Below are 22,494 nucleotides of genomic sequence, written 5' to 3' on the forward strand. Positions count from 1 at the left end.
CTTATTTTATGCACGGATGTATATACAGAGATCTCCTTTGTCCGGAACCTGCTGTTGGAAAGTAAGGAATTAAACTGTGTAACAATAATTCGTTAATCCAGTCGATCGTCCTGGGGGTGATCCTGTCCGGATTAGCCAGGGTTCAGTGTACACTTTAAGCCCTAGCTCAGGGAAAAGACAAGTGTTGATTATATGCTTCTGTGACGTTTCCATGTTTTCTTCATGAGGAGTCATGTCGTCTTATTTATAACACAAGCATTCTGTGATATCGATGTCGATGTTTTATGCGTTGTACCTTCAGTTGTATCAAACCTTTGTAAGAAAACTGTCCGTTCTGCGTTAGTGTACACAATTTATTCAAACAAAGGACGTCATCCTGCTGTATCGCACAACGGCTGACTTGTAATGCACAGACACGCAATACGCACGCACATACATTGTATTTACAAAAACGCCACATTAAGTATGTGAGTTCTTAGCTTTGTTTACAACTTTCAAGGGACGGGCTTCAAAGGACTACATTCTCAAAGCGGTCCTTATTCTAATTATTCCTCCAAGTCATGATATTATCACATCAGGACTCGCCATCCAAAAATTATGAGTTTTTATATGGGCCACCACTGTCGGTCCGCTTTCAGTGAGTTAGTGAGTTGAGTTTAACACTGCATTAAACGATATATTAGTCAGCCTATTGTCACATGAAAACCAGATTTGCTGTACAGTTTTAGTAACGCGAATATGCCACAGACAAACCAAGAATCAAACTTTGACCGAAATATGGATTCGAACCCCAGACCTGAAGAGTCTTGAGAGGGAACAACATCTTGGTTAATCGTCGAATGTTAGTTTGAGATGTAGATGAATTAAATCTTTTGTCAAATATGCACCTTCAATACTCAAAGATCAGTATATTTTTGTCAAAGCCAAAGAAACAATTTTGTATATCTTAATTTACACGAGTTCCCGTTCATACCTGGGCGTTTCATCCAACTCTTTAACCATTTCATGGCTGTTCACTTTAACACTTTATAACACATGAACAATTGTTTACATTTGTCAAAGACGTCACTTAACGTAATAAGCTGACACCGTTTCAGTAAATTCAAATACATTGATATTCAGATATTTTCCGTGAAGATAAAAATAATAATTACATCCCTATTTTTAATATGACACCGAACAATTACATGTTACAGTTTACGTCTTTATGTCAATACCGAAATACATATTTCATATTTCTGAGACTGATAACAAAATATTATCAATCGCATCTTAATATATGAATTAATCATAATCTACATACTTGTTGTAAACACAATAATGAGATAAGGTTAGGTTGACTTGTGTTGCCTACATAACCTCCATATTGTGATATTATCACACGGTTGGTTGGACACCAGGCTGGGCAATGTGCAGTGCCTCGCGTTACATCACATATGGTTATTCGCAAAGTTCACACTGTTCATACATGAATAAGGGAGTAACATACAAGCCATGACTACTTTCCACCTCAGATCATAAACTTGAAATATTTAGATACATCCCGTACACGTCTGAGTGAGTGAGTGAGTTTATGTCTCTCAAGGCAACATCCTGCAACATCATGGTTGGGAGACATTTGGCTTCACCACACGTGTCCCGGTGCCACATCCCGTTACTTCAGGGAAACCTGAAACCATCAGGGTAACCCTTCAGCTTGGAAACCCAATTCGTCAGACATAAACATATTAGGAAACCAACACAATATATAAACACACGGATCTGATAATGTTTAGATTAGATTTACCAGCACAAGACTCAAGAGATGTGTTATCTGATGAACAGTTGTCGACTGTACCTCCAATGTTCAAAAAGTAGTCGACAACGTAGGACGTTAAGACGCTCGTGGTTCTGTGGTGTATGTCTTAATGTCATGCATTGTTTGGTGTACATATCTATAGCGTTTACACACCAGTCTTTGATTGTCTAAGTTCGTTCGTCTTTAAAAACATTTTCAATAATACGAAACTCTTCTTCTTTCGTTTTCGAGGAAATACGCCCATTATATTCAAAGAAACGTTTCAAATAGAACAAATGTCGACATCTTGTAATACACATGAGTGAGTTAAACCACAGCGTGCCACCTTGAGGAATGTCTGAATTGATGAGGTCTCAGAGACTTTGGTCACGGGAATAGTGCTGACAAAGCTGGAAACAGAACACGGCGAATCCGCCTCTGTGTCCACCAAACTGCGACGTGTTTGTTATTTACCTCTATCAATAAGGGAATGTCACAATTAGCATCGCGTGCAGAACATTTGGGACATTTCAACGGGCGAGAGAGCCATGTATTGCAGTTTCAAACGATAATGCCATCCTGCACAAACGGGTTAAATCATTGAGATAATCTTCACGGATATTCCAACACTAGACCCTTGAAGATCCTGGATAGAATTGATCTTCAGTAACTCATGCCTGTCGTAAGAGGCGACTAACGGGTGGTCAGGATCGCTGACCTGGTTGACACATGTCATCGTATCCCAATTGCGTAGATTGATGCTCATGCTGTTGATCACTGGATTGTCGGTTCCACACTCGATTTTTACAGAACGCCGCCATTTAGCTGGAATAGTGCTGAGTGCGGCGTAAAACTTAACTCACTCACTCACTATTCCAACACCTGTATTTCGTATCACCCCTGTACTAATATACCGAAGAAAACACCATCAATACTTTGCTGATTTGACATCTCCATGGCAACGTCAGTGATGCGTAACTCGGACAGGTTTCCCTTCGGGTGTCTTCATCCAGCGTCTCTGGTTCGTCCTCGTGTCGTAGTTGTATACCCGTCCTGTAGCTGAAAAAAGCGGGCGGTCTTCGAATGAGGATTAAACTAAATTTAGGGCCAAGGTATGATATGTTTGGAATACTTCAGTAATGCTACTGAGCGGGTGGGTGAATGTTATTTAACGCCGCACTGATGGTTACATCATGACTGCTTGTAGCAGCTTGGATCAGACAAGAAGGGGTGTGCATCACCACCCACCCTTTTGGTCCTGAAAATTTATTAAATGACCATTGAAACTCTCGTGGAAATGAAGTGTGCACCCCTCCTTTCTCAATAGTGTGCACCCCCCTTTTCTCCAAAAAGCTGTATCCGGCCCTGTGAACCTCCCACAAGCTTCTAGCACTATGGGCATGTACAAGGTTCTCTGTGACTGCCCGACAGTTCCACTGGTGTAAATGTGTCATGGTGGGGATGTGAATACAAAACTAATGCACGGCGTCTTCCAGCACTGCATTCATGAACAGCAGAATCCTGGAGATTTGGGCTGCTCAGAAAGCGTTGGACATTTTGTGACCTATTATCATAGTTTCTGACAAAAATGGACATAATTTTTCTTTCATTTACGACCCAATTACAAAGCGTTTTAATCCATTCGTAAATCCAACGTCTTACGATTATACACTTAGATCGTTGCTTGGTGCTGTGAGCTGCTCATCGAAGTCGTCACTTCACAAAGCAACCCCTGTTCACCATTTTAAAACTACAATGATTTTGAATGCTTGATGTACAACGTGTTATAACCAATCATAAACTTATTTCTAACTTTTAAAGATATTTCCACCAAGATATTAACACAAATCCACATAACCAAGTCATCAAAAGTTTTGCTGTGTTCGTTTTAGCGCTCCGAACCTCTAATGGTCCTGTCCTTTGGACGTATCCTTACGAAACGTCTTATGCAGTTACATAACAATACATTTATTCTGAAAATTAAGAATGTATCTCTCAGTCTACATTCATAAACACACCCCTTCGGTATTCAGGTTGTGAATGACGATTTGAACATTTTGAATTGATGCGTTCTGTTGAGAGCATGATGCCCACACTGGACCCTATGGTAGTTCAGAGACACTTTGTGTAACTGTACATGACGCTAACGCAGTTTCAAGGCTTGCTAAAAATCTGAGCGATGTGCTAAGAGGACTGGCTCAAAACGAAGTTGCCAGACATTTTAATATTCATCAAAACATTACATCATCGGTTTGAAGACAACGGGGCTAGGCTCATAGTTCACAATAGGCCGGTTGTCCACGTGTCCACGTCAACTCAACCACTTTCAGTTGGTGCATTTACGGATTCGATATCAGACTGTCACATAAACAGTTTGTACAGTTTTTGGATTGAGAGCTATTAATAGCAGAACTGTAAACATCCGGCTGATGGAGAACAACATCCGGTCCCATCGTCCAGCGATACGTGCATCTCAGGAGACGTTTCTGTGCCACTTACATTGCTCAGTGGGGATGGAGATGCCATGGTGTGGGAGACCACAACGCGCTAATGATAATTATAATGACGTACGCTACCGGAACGACATCGTTCACGATCATGCTCTACCGTCTTCACAAATACAGGGACGTAATGTCACACTGCATAACATTGCAATACTGCATGGCCGGCGTCATATAACTACAAATACAGGGAAATGCTAGAAAAATGCTTTTAGTCTTTAACACTTTATAAAGATGATAATGAACATGTTGTCAAGATATCAACTCACCTATCGACTAATACCTAATGTTTGTCAATCGATTTAACATTCCCATGCATTTAAAGGGCAGTTTAAAACGACTCATTTTGGTACCAAACAGCAACCTAAGATTTTTTTCAGAGTTCAACAACAGAAATCTGAAATAGTCTTTACATTTATGCTAATTAGCAGGTGGTGTAAAAAAATGCAATTTAACGTTTTCCTAAAGAACAAATAGAAACTGTTAAAAGTCCGTCCCTTTTCTGACTTCAGAGCGTCATGTAATACGGTCCGTTAAATACGATTCCCTTTTTGATACAACTGCTAATTATCATCCATAAATGAAGTCTTGATAAATAAGTTTCCCGTCATGCATGCACATATTTATCACAGCGTCCACTATGGCCAACGATTTGCAGTCGATTGTTGCAAAGGTTTATAGTTTTTTTTCTGCTTAAAAAAGACAGAGATAAACCTTTCATTAGTTTAGAAAGGGTGTATTACAGAACTTGTAGAGCTGTTGGCATGTCTTACCAACAAGTTTACAATATTGAAAACAAATCAGACAAGACAGGGACCGGCTCAAATGCAAAACTGGGACGTGAAACCATCCTTGACAACTTTGACAAGGGAGTGCTTAGACGGGCGGTCTACAAACTGTATGAGAAGAAATATATATATATTCTAAAGAAGCTACACCAGTGACTTCGTTAAATCTTTGGCCAATGTTCACAACTAGATTAAACTGACCGAGTTACATCCATATTTTTTCAATGAAATATACTGTTGACATGCAAAACATTTATTAAAACGTTGCACATGTCTACAATCAGTCGATAAGATAACACAAGTGATAGGATTCTTTCCAATGTACAGTAATTCGTATGTTTATTTCAAAACAAACACATACACAAATGATCCCTTACATAACCGATACGTATACTATACGTACACATATTCAACATTTTGCAGAAAACATCTATTGAGCTGACCCCTCGCACGAGCGTGTGCTCAGGTGTCAGTTTCACCTGTCGATACCGTGGATGCTGATGACAGGCAATAAATGTTTGTATCAATCCCACTACCCCTTATTTTTCTAAGTTTAAAAAAAAAAATTAGAGCATGTCTGAAAATTTATTCCCTCGGTCTACATTAGGTAGATGTTTCTTGAAGTGATATTTCTTATTTAAGTAACTGTAATACCTCTGAATTTTAAATATAAGTCAAAAAGCATTTTTCTAGCATTTCCGACAGTACTTTAGACGACTTTGCACTATACCAAGGTGAGCTCGACAAAATGACAAAATATTATGTTGTTATTTTGAAAAACGCAACATTAAAACTACTTTACTTGAAAAGCAGCTGCAGGCTTTACTCTGCTTTACATAGAACACGGGCCAGGCATCATGATTGTATTTTTTTATTATTGTCATTATCAACTGTATGCTCGTGTGACTAGACTTACCTTCATCCCCAGCTGTGCTACGGAAGTCCCTGTTGATCACCCTGCCCCTGCCGCCTTTGTTGGTGTAGTCGATGCTGGTGATGCCCTCTTCGGCAGTCTTCATAGGCAGGGGCTTCACCGTGTATGTCTGAGGTTACAATTGTAGGGTAAAAAGGAGATGGACCTCGTGTTCAACATTAAGCAGGTGCTTGAGACCGGACTAAAGACGGGTGTATGGATTCTATGCTGCATTATAACATGCATGCTCCACTCAGACCTGCCAGTCCTCTTTATGACGAACGCAGGCAGGGTATCGATAAGTAGCGTCGTTTAACGTCTTTCGTTATGACACGACTGGGGAACTTCTAACCTTCCGCTCTGCGATCAGACTAGACTAAAGGTGCATTATGTGTACGGGTAGGGATCATCAGGAAGATTTTACAAAACAGACCTGTAGTTTAGCTGTGGGTCAATAGCTCCTTAATAAATATAAAATAGTATAAATTGCATAATGATAGATTGAAGCTGTCATGCGAAACGTAGTGGTCAGTTTAAACAATTGATGTGTTTCCTTCCTCTCTAAAGCCATGTGTGTACATGGACAGCTAGACAGTACTATAAAATAGCACCCTATGAGCACACTGCGTATGTAGACATTGTCTCTCGGGTACTCCAGTCCGATTCCTCTGAGGAGAACAAACAGTATAACCCAGAGGGTAATCTGTAGGTCAACAAGGTTTTTCGCCACACATGTTCTATATTTAAAATAAACTCATAAGAAAGTTATCAACACCAAAGACAGTACCCGCTCAGTGTAAATAGACACATAAGGTGCAGCATGCATACAGATATCAAGAGGATTACACGACTGAATGCATGCTACACACGGTATATCATACACCGAACATCACTGCTATATCACGTACTGGAAATTGCATGTGGTTGTATCTCATGCACCATCGTGGGTGGTTTTCTGAGAACTGATGCGTTGGACTGAGCTCTTGATCAGTTCTTTATAGACCATTCATCCTACGCTGAATCAGTTTCCATTATCGTTCTAAATATTGACTAGAATGACTCTCTATGTATTTCCTTCACTAATCTAAGATGGTCACATGATTGGTCAACAGACGCCCCTATACATACAGCCACAACCAAAACACTTTATCCTTCATACTTACAGGAGGCGGAAGTGACATTAGAGCCGGGGGCGGATGTTTCTTCAGATAGCCGATATCAAACGCTGCAATAAAATGGCCCAGTGCATATAGATCTTACATCATCAGTAGTTCAATTAGTTAAATTAAAAATTTAATTGTATACAACTGTTGCTATTCTTGAAGAATAAACCTGTAGGAGAGATTGTGTGTGTGTGTGTGTGTGTGTGTGTGTGTGTGTGTGTGTGTGTGTGTGTGTGTGTGTGTGTGTGTGTGTGTGTGTGTGTGTGTGTGTGTGTGTGTGTGTGTGTGTGTGTGTGTGTGTGTGTGTGTGTGTGTGTGTGTGTGCGTGGCTGGGTGCGTGGCTGGGTGCGTGTGCATGTAGTGCCTTTGCCAGTGAGAGCCTTAGAGTGCGTGCGTGTGCGTGTGCGTGCAGTGCCTACGTCAGGTCTGAGAAAGCACACGATATTACCTTTACTGGGCTTCTTGTCCTGACGCCTATACGAGGACACGTGGCTGGGGCGCTGGGGCGACACTGGCCTACCAGGAGATACAGTGTGAGTTTTACATGTGCGACAACAACCTGGCTGATGATGTCAATATTTGCACTGCTCTGTACATCCACGTTATATGCATGCAGCACTCTTTTAACGTTTGAAGACTTTAACGAGAATAAATCTCAATGAAACCGAACCCCTTTAGTCCCTGAAGAGCAGACTTGACCCGTGAATCTGAGAACATGTTTATCCGGACGATTAACTCGGACAGTAACAACTCTTTTAATAGGGGAAGAATAGGCATTGCAAAGTTCATGGGTCACTGACACCATCTCGTTACATGCATGTCCTTAAGAATTAAATGGGTTTATATTGCTAAAATGGGAGTCGAACCCGGACCTTGGGACCTTTTCCTCTAGGGCACCCCTAGAAAAGACTTTTTCTACACAGGCTTAGAAAGACAACTCCATACTGCCACACGATCGTATGATGGCGTCCGTGGGGACAAATACTACCTCTTTCGGCGTTTGTAGGCGTAGCAAATCACAACGACGGTAACGGAGATGAGGACGACCCCGAGCAATACGCTGACTGTGATGATTGCTATACCAGCGGTTGTCTCCGCCCAAGGGGTCACCACCAGGTGGTATGAGGTTACAGCCTCGATATGGAAATATTTCATGGCTCCTGCTGCAATGGAGGCACAAAACAAATAGACGATTGTTGAAACTGACGTTCAGGTCTTGTATGTCCTGTTAATGCATCTAGGCATTCATCATTCAGTGTCCTTGATCTTCTCAACACTCATGGGATTAGGGGTAAAAAATTCCTTAAAACCTTATCATCAATAGTATACACCACTTTAAGCGACAACTTCAAGTACAGTCAGGCAGCATTAATCCGAAACTGCAGTTTTTCATCAAAAACATTCGGATAGTGAAACGTACGGACTGCTGAAACGAACCGGATCGGATATCGCGGGTGTGTCTGCCACAAATCAGCGGGAAGCCCTCGCTGTTACTGTGTGTAGGATATGAACATTAACATAACAATTTGTTATACAACGTTTTTATGACAAACCGTCATAACATCAAATTTGAAATGTGATTAGGTTTAACGTATTAATAAACTTCTGTAATTGTTTGATACTATGTCCTGTAATTTGAGTAAATTATCCATTCTTTGGCGTCTTTACGTGGCAAACGGATTGTACTGGATCTGAACACCCTCAAAGCCACACCTACCTGTCAGTTGTACTAATGGATCTGAACACCCTTCAAGCCACACCTACCTGTCAGTTGTACTAATGGATCTGTCAGTTTTCCAACCGGATCTGAACACCCTCCAAGCCACACCTACCTGTCAGTTGTACTAATGGATCTGAACACCGTTCAAGCAACATCTACCTGTCAGTTGTACTAATGGATCTGTCAGTTGTCCTACCGGATCTGAACACCCTCCAAGCCACACCTACCTGTCCGTTGTCCTACTGGATCTGACCCTCCTTCAAGACACGCCTACCTGGCAGTTGTCCTACTGGATCTGAACACTCTTCAACCACACCTACCTGTCAGTTGTCCTACTGGATCTGAACACCATCCAAGCCACACCTACCTGTCAGTTGTCCTACTGGATCTGAACACTCTTCAACCACACCTACCTGTCAGTTGTCCTACTGGATCTGAACACTCTTCAAGCCACACCTACCTGTCAGTTGTCCTACTGGATCTGAACACCCTTTAAGCCACACCTACCTGTCAGTTGTCCTACTGGATCTGAACACCCTCCAAGCCACACCTACCTGTCAGTTGTCCTACTGGATCTGAACACCCTTTAAGCCACACCTACCTGTCAGTTGTCCTACTGGATCTGAACACTCTTCAACCACACCTACCTGTCAGTTGTCCTACTGGATCTGAACACCCTTTAAGCCACACCTACCTGTCAGTTGTCCTACTGGATCTGAACACCCTTTAAGCCACACCTACCTGTCAGTTGTCCTACTGGATCTGAACACCCTCCAAGCCACACCTACCTGTCAGTTGTCCTACTGGATCTGAACACCCTTTAAGCCACACCTACCTGTCAGTTGTCCTACTGGATCTGACCCTCCTTCAAGACACACCTACCTGTCAGTTGTCCTACTGGATCTGAACACACTCCACACCACAGCTACAGGCTGTCCGTCCGACCTGATACTACCCTCCTGCAAGCTAAACCTTTTATCAGTTGTTCTGCATGATCTAAACTTCCTTTATGCTACATCCACACCTGAGTCGTCCTTCGGTAACACAACAGCTTCCAAGTCAAACCTACATGTTAGTTCTCCTACTGGTGTTCCGCTGGGGTCTGACGCAAGACACTGCGACAGCTGGGCTGATGTTAGACATGTCTTGGACTTGTTAATGTTGTCCACGTCGTCGGTGGTGTTGTCAGCCACAGCATACACGTGAACGTCAACGGGACTGGATTGGAAAGGAAGAGCGAATAGAGTTATTCTCGCCAACATCATGCCTCTAGTTATCTTGGAAGTATGTTTATTCTGGTTTCTTGTATGTATATTTCAGTACTTAAGGCCACAGGCTTATAGTACATTACAATACAAAATATACAATCAGACATAGTATAAAAATATAAATAGAATTGTAAAAGCTCATCCAGCTAGATTGCAGACTCATTTTGCATATACGTTAAATCTGTACATGGAGGCATGATAAATGAACAAAGCTAAATCTTGCAGAACTTTACCATTTGTATTTAAAAACAATAAATAAAATTTAGTTAAATTTGGGTAAGTAAAGTAATAGGGTTGCAGATATCTTTCTTTAAATTGTAAGTAAACAGGACTTACAAGCAGAAAATGATACTCATCTTCAACTGAACTTAAGTTGCAAACATTACAAATTCTTTGGTCCCAACTAATGTTTTTATAACGTCCCGTTTCAATAAAAAGATCATGAGTGGAACATCTAAAACGTGAAAGAGCAGTTCGGAACTTTTAAACATTAATCTTAAAAAGGTAATCTTCCTGAATTATTTGTGATTTAAATAGTTTGTAATAAAAACACTTATTATTAAAGCCAGTGAAGCAGTCCATGTCTGTATATTCATATCTTTTAGCCTTTGTGTTAATGACAATACAAAATTTGATTTTGAATACACATTCTGATTTTGCCAAACTTGTCCATAACCACTACTGAAAAGTAGCTCTCTGACTCCAGTAACCCAGTTTTTCTTTCCATTTTTATCATAAAGTAACATCTTATTATAACAGTTTTCGGGGGGTCTGTATGAAGGCATATCAAGAAGTCTTAACCAGTATTTGATAGCCCTAATATTTGAGTGTAGATAAAGTGGAAACCGACCACACTCACCATATACTATCAGGCAAGATGTACGTATTTTCACACCTAAGAATGTTTTACAGGCATATAAAAAAAAGTTCTATCACATCAAACTCTTGTAAACCCCACACTTCTGAACCATCTTATAAAATTGGGAGTATTTTAACATCAAATATTTGGAAAAATGATTGGTATGAAATATTTCCCAACAAACTCAAGCGTTTGAAAATACTTACAGAAGCCTTTTTTGCTTGGATTGTTGCCTCATTTGAATGTTTCTTCCATAACAGATCCCTACTGAAGTAAACACCTAGATATATATATTCTGTAGTTTCTAACGTTTCTCCTTTAAAGGACCAGTACTCACTACGTGACAACTGCCCCCCATTCATAAATACAAGATCTTTTGTTTTATTTCTGTTGACCGTTAATTTCCATTCATCACAGTTTCAAGTTCATTAATTTGTCTCTGTAGACCTTTGACTGTGGATGAAAACAGAATAATATCATCTGCAAACAACAGTAAGAATAGCTGGGTTATATCGGGGTGAAGCTGGATATCGTGATTGCAGTTCTCGTTAATTTTGAGTAGCTAATTCTTTAATGAAAAAGGTAAATAGAAACGGACTCAAAACGCACCCTTGTCTAACTCCTAAGTGGCTGATAAAAGTTTTTGAAATTTCATTATTGATACGTACACACACCTTTACATTCTCATAAATACTACATAAAGGTTTATTCATTTTGATACTTAGACCATGAGTTTTTAAAAGATTCCATAGCTTATGCCTCTGCACTGAGTCAAATGGATTGACAAAGTCAACGAAGAGTACGTAAAATTTCCCTCTTTTGACACTAAGGTATTTAATGACTATAGCTTGGAGGATAAAAACATTATCAATTGTTGAATAACCTCCTCTAAAACCTGCTTGTTCTGGTTTCTTATACGTGATTGCCTTCTCCGTGAACAAGCCGAGGTCGCGTGGCTGGAGTACTGATTGGGCGTGGGGCAACAAATACGTGCAAGGCGGGTGCTGCCGAACACAAGGCGGATGCTGCCGAACACAAGGCGGGTGCTGCCGACCACAAGGCGAGTGCTGCCGAACACAAGGCGGATGCTGCCGAACACAAGGTGGGTGCTGCCGAACACAAGGCGGGTGCTGCCGAACACAAGGCGGGTGCTGCCGAACACAAGGCGGGTGCTGCCGGCCATGTTTACCCTTTTCGCGAAAACACGATGTCGTTAGTGATTCTTACTGATCGGTCTACATTATCGTTTTATCGATATTTTGCCTTTTACACCAAATGCAACCTGTTCCGACAGAGAATTCAGAGTGACCATTTTCTGCCTTTGCCACGTTATAACTGCACATGAAGAATGAAAAGTCGTTACGAAACATGGCGTCTTTTAGTGACTCTGGACATTTGTTGAAATATGAAAATGTGACATCTGGTGAGAATATCTGGACTGGTGAAAATGAATTAAAATTTGTGTTTATAACTAGTCACATGGTTTCTTCCTTTATTCTACCGACCAGTTGTGAAGGGTATATCTGTCAATGAAATGAGACAGCCCCTCTGGGGGCATATCTTGAGCATCAGTATAATATGATATCTTCACACAATATAATGGTATCTTCACACAAACATAACAAAATGTAATCAACTTGTTTTATGTGTACATTGCATAATTACCCAATTGTAGTTTGGTAAATGAACAACTGGACTTGCCTAGTCGACTGCAGCAGTTTTCGCCTGGAGGATGTCGGGATCACCGCCGAGCCACTCCTCGTCTCCACACACCACACTTTCACAACGGCGGACGGGTAGCTGATCTTGACAATGGATGCTATGTTAGGTATGAACACTGCACTGTTTGCTTCAAACGCAGCTTCGTCTATGCTCAGTCTACATGTGACCGCCACGTCATTGAGATCTAACGTGTCCACGCGGATAACGGCCGGCGTGGATGCGTTGTGTGACGGGGTCCCTCCATCTCGTGCTGAGGCCGTCAGTATGTAGCGGGAACTCTTCCCAGCTTGAGATTTCATGGAAAAGACTCCTAAGGAAGGAAACAAATCAGGATCTTGTTCTAAACCTAATACAATTTCCAAGGTATATGATTGGTGTGTCTAGCAACTCACATCACATATGCCCAGCTGCTGCCTATGAGAGAAACGCCTACGTTGATGAAACCCAGGAGCAGTAGTATGATGATAGGAAATCATGATGGGTGCTCATCACAGATACGAACCAACCATCAGCGGATCCGGGCTCATCTAATGTGCGCAACTCTGCAACCTTTAGACGACAGGGCTACCTATACCCACTGACGTGATTCTGCAGTAAACTAAGCAGTATAGATTTAACAATCTTGTCAAACTATGTATTGCTTTCCCTGTGTTCGCCTGTTCGGTGATCGTTGTCCAAAGTTTAGGTACAGGTAGATTTTAGAGACGCACTTTCACTTGTAGATTGTGTGATACATGTTCAGTGAAAAGATGGTGTTTCCATTTGTATCGATAGAGTGAGTGAGTGAGAGAGTGAGTGAGTCAATGGTACATGCGGATAGAACAGAATACTTTACAGTCATGAAATGTTGTAACAGAATTGTTGTAATACTTTCCTTAAGAGAAATGAATATTACAAATTCATAACTCAAAATATGTACATGTGCTTTTAGTGACTTGGGCACATGTGTAAGATTTGGTTTATACCCACATTTGCGAAACTCCTATGCATTTGCAGCTTCTTTAGAAACACCTAATTTGAAAAAGTGATTAAGAAACTAAGATTGTTTGTCCCTTTGTTGTAAACGCTGCATTCAGCAATATTCCAGCTATATAGCGTCGCTCTGTAAATAATCGAGTCTGGACCAGACAATCTAGTGATCAATGGCATTGGCATCGATCTACACAACTGAGATACGATGACATGTGTCAACCAAGTCAGCGAGCTTGACCATTCAATGTTACGACAATAATGGGTTGCTGAAGACCCATTCTAATCCGGATTTGATAGGGTTCACACAATAAGATGTTTAGCAGTGTTCTTCCTATCGGCCTCTGGTTTATATATGCCTTCAGATCGATGTAACATGCGCGTTTACATGATGTCATAATATCGGTTCGATCTTTACTCCCTGTATACTAGTACCTGAATCTGGGTCAATAGTGAACAGGTAATTAAACACGTTCCTCTCCAGGAAGAACGTGATTTGACCATTTTCACCAGTGTCTGCATCTGTAGCCGTCACGGTGGTGATGGAGCTGCCACAGACGCCGGTGTAAGCAACTTCAGTATTGTAAAACACCGGATACATTACAGGTGGATTATCGTTGACGTCGATGACATGGACGGTGACGTTGGCTGTCGACGTGAGTGATCCACCATCTTCAGCCCGGACGGTGAACATATACAAGGACCTATCCTCCCTGTCTACGGTCTTACGGAGACAAATCCTTCCTGAAGCTGACTCTATGCTGAATATGTCAACAGCAGGCGGAGGGTATGTTATAGACAACGTTACGCTGCCGCTGATGCTCACGTCTTTATCCGTCACCGTCACCGACGTAATGCAGCTGCCTTTTGGGGCGTCCTCTACCACCCAACAAGAGTACAGAGCTGAGCTGAACTGTGGCGCGTGGTCATTGACATCTGTGACTGTCGCAGAGACGGTGGTGGAAGCTGTTAGCGGAGGGACGCCGGTGTCCTGGGCAACCACCACGAACACGTACCTGTCATTGGTCTCTCTGTCAAGTCTACCTGCCGTCACTATGACGCCACTGGTACTGATGATGGAAAAATGCGAGGATTCGCCTTCTAGGAACTTATCTGTTTTGTACCTCACAGTCTTGTTTCCTACATCTGCATCCGACGCGGACACCGTACCTACCGTTGTTCCGACCTTCACGTTCTCTGCTATTGTAAATGAGTACGTGATACTCCCAAACACTGGGCTGTTGTCATTGACATCGGTCAGGGTGACGGTCAACATGAAGTTGTGTGAAGCGGTCATTCCGAGTCCATCGGTGGCATTGAAGGTGATGGTGTATGATCTGATGCCTAGGTCACAGTCCAAGACACGTGTAGTCCGGACCTCCCCGGTAACTGCATTCACGACAAACACCCCAGAGGAAGGACTGCCATTACCTAAGTCAATATGAAGAAAATATACTGAAATTACGCAATTCTTCAAGCCGTTGAAACATGGAAGCTCCGCCCCATCCCCTCAATAAATCCATCCATCTACCACCTATCCATCCACACATCCGCCCGTCCATCCATCCATCCATCCGTCCATCTATCAATCCATCTATCCCCCCTTTCACCCACCCTCCCATCCACCCAGCCAATATTACGTGTTGAACCATCAGGAACATCAACTTGGAACTTACTTGCCGATATGTCCGTAATCCGATACAACACCGTGCCTCCAATCCCGAAATCTTCGTCTACCGCTGCAATTGTGGCGACGTGTACCCCGACCGGTAGACCTTCAGCAATGGACACGTTAGCCGTCGTCATCCACTGTGGCGGTTCGTTAACATCCTCCACGTCAATTATCACTGTCGCTGTTGACGTGAACGCTGGTGTCCCGCCATCGACTGCGAGGACGTACAAGGTGATGGTGGGGTCTTCTTCTCGGTCTACCGTTGTATTGAGTAAAATTGTACCAGTGGAGCTATTTATAAAAAAATGGGATGAATGTCCTGAATGAAGGGAATTTAGGGAATATGTTATCCGAGAGTGGTTGCCGATATCCCTATCTGTAGCGGACACTGTGAGGACACTGGGGTTGACCTGTTGCTCCATGACAGATCCCCTGTAGGTGGTGGCACTGAACACAGGGTAGTTGTCATTGATGTCGGTGACATGTATAACGATGGTGGCAGTTCCTGTTTGGCGAGGTTGGCCTTTGTCTATAGCCTTGACCAAAGCTACGTAGACGTCCTGACTCTCCCGATCTAGTCCCCCTGTAGTCCTGACCACGCCACTGTTCTGGTCAATAGTAAAATGGGACGGCGCTCCTTGCAGAAACACATCTAAGGAAAACATAAACTCTCCATTTTGTCCTCCGTCGGAATCATTTGCAGTTACTGTTCCTACAGAAGTTGAGAAGGACGCATTCTCCATGACGGAAAATGTGTACGGTGTCCCTTGGAACTCGGGGACGTTGTCGTTCACGTCCAGGACGCTGAGGGTCAGATTTAGACTTGATGTGTTATGAAGGCCATCACTTGCAATCAGCTCAAGGTCGTAGGAGTCAACGGTACCGTCATAATCCAAGGCCACAAGGGCAGACAACTCTCCAGTTAGAGAACCGACTTTGAAATTGCCCATGCCTGCACCTGAGGTAAGACAGAACAACGTGAATCCATTACGCCATACAGTGGACAATGACCATGTGAAACAACGCAAGTGTACAAACTGATGTGTGTGTGTGTGTGCGTGTGTGTGTGTGTGTGTGTGTGTGTGGGTGGGGTGGGGGTTTGGACAGACAGAAATACAAGGAGACGGACGAGGGGTGGATTGACTGACAGACAGAATGTGACAGATGGAGTGAGGATTGGGAGGGGACAACCTTCATACAGACAGGGGGAACACAGAGACATAATGACCTCCTGTGATGATGTAAGTGACGGTACTTCCGGGAGTTGTGTCCGGGTCAGCCGCTAGTACAGTGAAGAAGGGGGAGCCAGGAACGACGGCCTCCGATACGGGAATGGTCTGTTCCAACGTCACCCACACAGGGGCATTGTCGTCGACGTCTTCAACCTGAGAGAAACATTACTACATCACACGCATGGAAATCAATGGATCACAATAATGACACACGGTCACCTACCATGTGTTTATACACTTCTCTGGATGGTACACAGGAACATCATGCTGTGGTTTTATGGCTCTAGTCTCGTGTGTAGGCATAAAAGATATGTGCACATATATACGTGATTGAGACATAGACATTTGTGGATGGAACGACAATGCTGGCGTGTTATGCATGGTGAGATGTACAATGCTGTTCACGCTAAAATACGTACTAAAATACTTAGATGATAGTACGCCTTTATATTCAGTAGAACACATTATGTGCCATTCGATGTTTAAAATTGTTTCATCAAATACATGTATATTTTTTAGAACTGAAATGCATATAACTGTGAACCTGCACGACGATGGTGACGAAAGCGGTGTGACGTGCCGATACATTGTGGTCGTCGTAGACGTGGACGGTCAAGGTGTACAAAGACGTCGTCTCGTAATCAAGGGAACCATCAGTCGTCACTAACATCCCTGACGTGATGAACTGTGAACTGGGGTCCCCGGAAACAATATTACACCACATTGTGGCACCGGCATCGCCATCGGCGCAGACAAGGGAAGCCACGACAGAGTCTGCAAATTCATGCAAATACTTTATAACGGTCCATGTTATAGAAAACAGGTACCAGATCTTTCTATAATAGTCTGGCTGAAAATATCGTGAATTCAAGATTCAAGACGTTATCTGAATATGGGCTTTTTCATACAGCGAAATAGAGCTGACAAAATATGTACCACTGTTTGCATTTTCTGGGATTGCAACATGAACGTATGGTGTACACGTTGGAGCGTTGTCGTTGACGTCCTCTATATTGACGGTTATGTCCAGGTGGTCGGTGTTGCCTCCCCGGTCCTCCACCCACACGGTCAGTGACAGAGTGTGGTACCCTGCGTCGTAATCAATGGGGCTCCGTACTGATACATTCCCCGTACTCCCGTCTATAGCGAAGAACATACTGTTGGGGCCTGAAATGAAAGTAGAGATGTAATATATCAAGACAAAACAATTAGTGGTCAGCGATTTTCTGGGTAACCACCCTCACTTCCTTCCACACCTGGCTACACGACTCCCCTCTGTTGGTCCTGGCATGTTTGTTCGGTCATGCATCATTAATAACTCAGTGAGAGCCATTTGAGTACATATGTAATCCATTTGCTGACCCATGTTGAAAATAATTTGTATGTGTAACTTGTTGTTTAGAAACTTCTTCAAGTAGGGTATCTGGTTGCTATTGTGTTTAATCCTTTGAGGTGAATCCTCTTTCCACTAATCTTCAAACACCCGGAAATAAAATTCGTTTTGAAAGAACGTTCATCTTGCAAACACAGGCGTGTGGTTCAAAAGACAAATATTAATTTTCTCGTTTGAGGTGTAGAGTACAGATTTGGGCCACCCGTATTTTCGAACCACATTTCATCACAGGGTTCTAGATTTTATTTTCGAGACAAATTAAACATGTTTCTAAGGTAGCGTACATTGTGCCATGTGAATGATGTTGCTTTCATTCTAAAGCTTAAATAGTTTCAGAAATGTTGCCAAATAATGTATATCATCTCCTTATTCAGACTAAGTAGGTCAATACAATCATTTGTGTGGTGGTGGTGTGAAAATATATGATACCCTGCGTAGAATAAACAATTATCATGTTTCGTTATACGGACATATAACGCAGTGGATGATTTCAGCTTGCGCATAAAGGAGTGTATACAATGAGTTGTGTTAGTGGAAGGTGGTTCCTCCGTTTGGTCCACGATTGCCCGGTCATACCTGATAAAGTGTAGGATAGTTTATCTCCAAATGGCGTCTCAACATCTGTAGCGTTAACGTGCAGGATCTGAGAGGACAGTTCCTCCTCCACCGTCACAACAACCGTGGTAGACGTCAGAGTTGGAGGAACATCGAACACGTTGGTCACAAAATAGTCAGGGTGCCCGTGCAGGTCGTGCCGGCTTTGATGGTGGCTCTACAGAACACCGAAGATGGGAAATATCAAACACCCGCAGCACGTAAGGTCTCCCTCCAACATTAGTAACGCAAAGTGATAGAATCCTACCAGATTGTTACACAGATTTCAACACATCAGTAAACATATCTAAGTGCGCTATATTGTAGGCAATATCAATCATTTAATATTTTGTGTTTGTTGTTCACTGTTGCACTCAATTAAGTGAGTAAGGGTTTGCGCCGCTTTTTGCAATATGCCAGCAATATCAAACGCACGCTCACTCACACACACGCCCGCTCAGGCATATATACAAACAACGCGCACGCGCACACGCGCGCGCACACACACACACACACTCACTCACACAAACACACTCAAGCACGCACACTCACACTCAGGCACATATACAAACAATAAAGGCACGCACACACGCACAGGCACACACACACACACACACACACATTTACCATTAACAAACACACATAGGTAGGCACGCACATACACGCACATTTACCATTAGCAAAACACATACTCAGGCACGCACACACACACACACACACACACACTCAGGCATATATACAAACAAAAAAGAATCACACACACGTCCCGGTATAGTTAACCTATGCCACCACGTCCAACCAGAGTAATGACGTAAAACGCCAATAGGATGTATGTTGTAAATTAGCTTGATACTTTCCCCCTTCAAATGACCATCTCACCTTATTGACAAACTATAGCTGGTGCTTGTAGGGGGGCCTTCATAGTCCAAGGCAGCGCTGACCTGCACCTGCCCTAGGGCGTTGATGAAGAAGCTGGAAGCCGTCGTCATCGTGTACGTCATCCCCGCCACAGACGGATGCACAACGAAAACCGTCATCCCCAGTGGGGCATTTTCAGGTACATTTATAGTCTGTGGAAGGTTAGCAAAGCGCCAGTATCCTGTAGCAAAAAGCGTCATTTAATTAGTGAAATAGTTTAACCTTGTTATCAGCAACATGCCATCAGTATGTTTTATGATTGTGTAATTTATTGCTAAACACTGTTTTTCATTTCATTGTTCCTGTTCAGATTCTGTTGTTAAAGACTTAATGTTTTATGAATATTCAGAATGTGTTACCATCAAAGGAAGCGGATGGAACCCAGGAAATCGGAAAACAAGTCTTAAAAACTAAACTTAACCTTGTAACCACCTCCAACCACGGGTTCGAAACCTAGGTTCCACACTTCATTGATCGTAGTTGTCATACCATTATCTTCACCCTAGGGTTTAGACCTGTGTGGTTGTGTATGTTTCTCTCAAAGGGATATGAAGAACTAAAGAAGAAACTCAGTCGTTCAACAAACTTTTAAAGAGATGGTTCGGGTCCGTAGAAGTTCCGACGCAATGTAAAAGGTCTGGAACTACTGACTAGGCTGACACGACGAATGATGACACCCGATATGTTAGGTAATGTTGACTGTGGCCTTAAAAAATATCAGCACCACCACCACCGCCTCACACCACTTCTGTACCACCTAATACCGTTCTATATCACACAATCTCTGTATCAACTAACGCAAATATGTATCACATAACTTCTATAAGACCACGTCCTCGCCTACAACAATTCTCATCCAATTATCAATTCGTTTTATGTCATGTTTGCATGTGTTTGCACCGCTTCTCAATCACTATCCAGTGAGGTACTCCAGCGTACATTAAATATGGCCATAGGAATCTAATCTAGGCATTCGGTCATACAGGCAGGTCCTCAATCCACTTGCCTATCCAACTGAACGAAATAATCTTCAAATGGTTTCAGTACCGTCTCACCTTTCGAACCAATGGCAATGCATCCAACCACCAGCACCAAGAACGGCAACAGGAACCACGTCGACATCATTGTAGTTGTCGTGCGCCGTGTACCTACACTGAACTCATCACACTGTTCGAAGCCAATGGCATGGATGTGTTAAGAGCTTGGGCTCCAGCACGCGTTGACCCTGATCACATTGCAGGAGCGTTACCTTACCTGACTCCAGGATACGTCTGTGTAGGGCTACATATCTACAGTGCTAGAGGCGGCTAGGGGCGGGAACAAGGGTAGCCTCCCCGTCCAAACAGGCCTACGGTAAAGTACGCTGTCACAGTAACGTGGTCTTACACCTATCGATCAGTTTAGCTTTTGCATATCTTTCAACTTAGCGGATTTTCTTAACGATGACTTGTCATCAAAGTTTATCTTTGAAAATATCCGAGCGTTATAACGGTTGGTGAGGAAGGGGACTCGAAGTTAGCCGCGATCTTACTCACACATTGATTAACCCTTTGTTTGATATTGGACACTTAATTTTCATGCTTTGGAAACCTATTGAATTGTAATATTACATTTTACAAATATCCATGGGCAGCAATGCAGGCTTCAATGCGGCGGGGGCATACTACTGATCAAAGAAGTTAGAAAGTCGTGGTCCATGCTGTCCCAATATCGGACCACCTCTTCTTTTATTTCAGCAATATTTGACACTTTGCTTCATAAGTCCCCAAACAGTTTCCATTGGATTTAGGTCAGGGCTATAGCTTGGCCAATCTAATAATGTCATATTTTGGGTCCGAAACCAGGCCTGTGAATGCTTTGAACGATGTTTTGGGTCGTTGTCCAGCTGGAAAATCCAAACATTTCCATAGAACACGTGAGCAGAGAGAAGTAAATGTCCCTCGAGAATATCTGTGTACCGCTCACTGTTCATATTCCCTTCAAATACACAGAGGGGCTTTGCCCCTTACACAGATATGCCACCCCACACGTTAAATTTCGGACTGTACTTTGGGCGCTGATACAAAGGTTTTTCAGTTTGTTTGGTCCAGAAATTCAGTGTATTAGGAAACAGCCACACAGAACTTTCATCTGAGAAAATCACATTATCCCAGTTACAATTTCTTTGCTGTAAACACCAGTTCAACCTTCGCTCCTTTTGTTCAGGTTTCATGATCGGTGATGGAATTCCTCGACTTTTCTGCCAACCCATTGCATGCAGCTGAGTTCTAATTGTCCCCTTACAGACAGCCACAGTTCCTCTATCAATCATATCCAGCCTTAAGTTTTCTAAACTCCTTCATTTGTTTTTAGAAACAAGACTACCAAGCCGCCTCCTGTCACCGACAGTCAATTTTCTGGGCCTACCTGCGCCTCCCTGGTGCTCAATGCCATATCCATTTGCAATATTTTTCAAAACACGATAAACAGTGGACAAAGGGATGCCTGTTCTACTTGAAATCACTTAAGCTGATCTGATGTCCTTGTTATAATACTCTAAAATCAACTTCCTCTTCTACAATTCATCCATACTGAGGATTACTGAAAATGTCGTCTGCTAGCAAGTAAACAAAGGGGGATAACTCTTCACAAACTAATGAAAAGGGATTAACTGAGTTGTCTCTCTTGAATGAAACCAAGCACTTGATAGCTGGTCAAGGTTATTTATACTAGAAATCCAGTAAAACATATTCCTAAATTCGCAATAATTTCTGGTCATACTATACCTATCTCCAAAATACGCTGGGTTCGCATATGATATAATATCCAGTTGTTCCTATATCTTCAACATGGTATGGGTTGTTTGATGCCGCCTTAGTTTACTGTGACATATAGACGGGTACTCTATGTGTACGCGTGCATTTGTGCGCAAAACAACTGCTATTTTGAACCAGGTAGCTATATTTGAGGGACTGAATGCCAATATAGGTGTGCACTACACGGAAGTAAACGTGCGCCCGTATGCT

The 22,494-nt window shown here is 42.6% G+C and overlaps 1 protein-coding gene across 3 annotated transcripts; it reads right to left on the reverse strand.

Annotated features, from left to right (window-relative positions):
* Positions 1-1,192: 1,192 nt before the first annotated feature.
* Positions 1,193-20,759, reverse strand: LOC124288606 (cadherin EGF LAG seven-pass G-type receptor 2-like). 3 transcript variants are annotated; one of them, XM_046725162.1, is made up of 16 exons: positions 20,545-20,759; positions 19,451-19,670; positions 18,554-18,749; positions 17,521-17,751; positions 17,129-17,358; positions 16,581-16,737; positions 15,357-16,310; positions 14,116-15,111; positions 12,691-13,021; positions 9,932-10,080; positions 8,131-8,305; positions 7,591-7,658; positions 7,143-7,204; positions 5,983-6,109; positions 2,713-2,836; positions 1,193-1,669 (listed from the first exon to the last, which is right to left on the reverse strand). In XM_046725162.1, the coding sequence occupies exons 4-15, from the start codon at positions 17,738-17,740 to the stop codon at positions 2,742-2,744; spliced, it is 3,564 nt and encodes a 1,187-aa protein (XP_046581118.1). In that variant the 5' UTR covers positions 17,741-17,751; positions 18,554-18,749; positions 19,451-19,670; positions 20,545-20,759; the 3' UTR covers positions 1,193-1,669; positions 2,713-2,741. The 3 variants fall into 3 exon arrangements, with proteins under 3 accessions (XP_046581118.1, XP_046581120.1, XP_046581119.1); XM_046725164.1 differs by lacking the exon at positions 14,116-15,111; XM_046725163.1 differs by lacking the exons at positions 7,591-7,658; positions 8,131-8,305.
* Between the last annotated feature and the right edge of the window lie 1,735 nt (positions 20,760-22,494).

The sequence above is a fragment of the Haliotis rubra genome, unplaced genomic scaffold (assembly GCF_003918875.1).
Source record: "Haliotis rubra isolate DU_JTF1 unplaced genomic scaffold, ASM391887v1 Scf420, whole genome shotgun sequence".
NCBI lineage: Eukaryota > Metazoa > Mollusca > Gastropoda > Lepetellida > Haliotidae > Haliotis > Haliotis rubra.

Excerpts from the sequence above, each read along its gene's own strand:
- LOC124288606 (XM_046725162.1), bottom strand. The coding sequence starts at position 17,740 with ATGTTCTTCGCTATAGACGGGAGTACGGGGAATGTATCAGTACGGAGC. Across the intron at positions 15,112-15,356 it reads GATTACGGACATATCGGCAA|GTAATGGCAGTCCTTCCTCT; the intron begins GTAAGTTCCAAG and ends ATATTGACTTAG. Across the intron at positions 7,205-7,590 it reads GGACAAGAAGCCCAGTAAAG|CGTTTGATATCGGCTATCTG; the intron begins GTAATATCGTGT and ends ATTTTATTGCAG.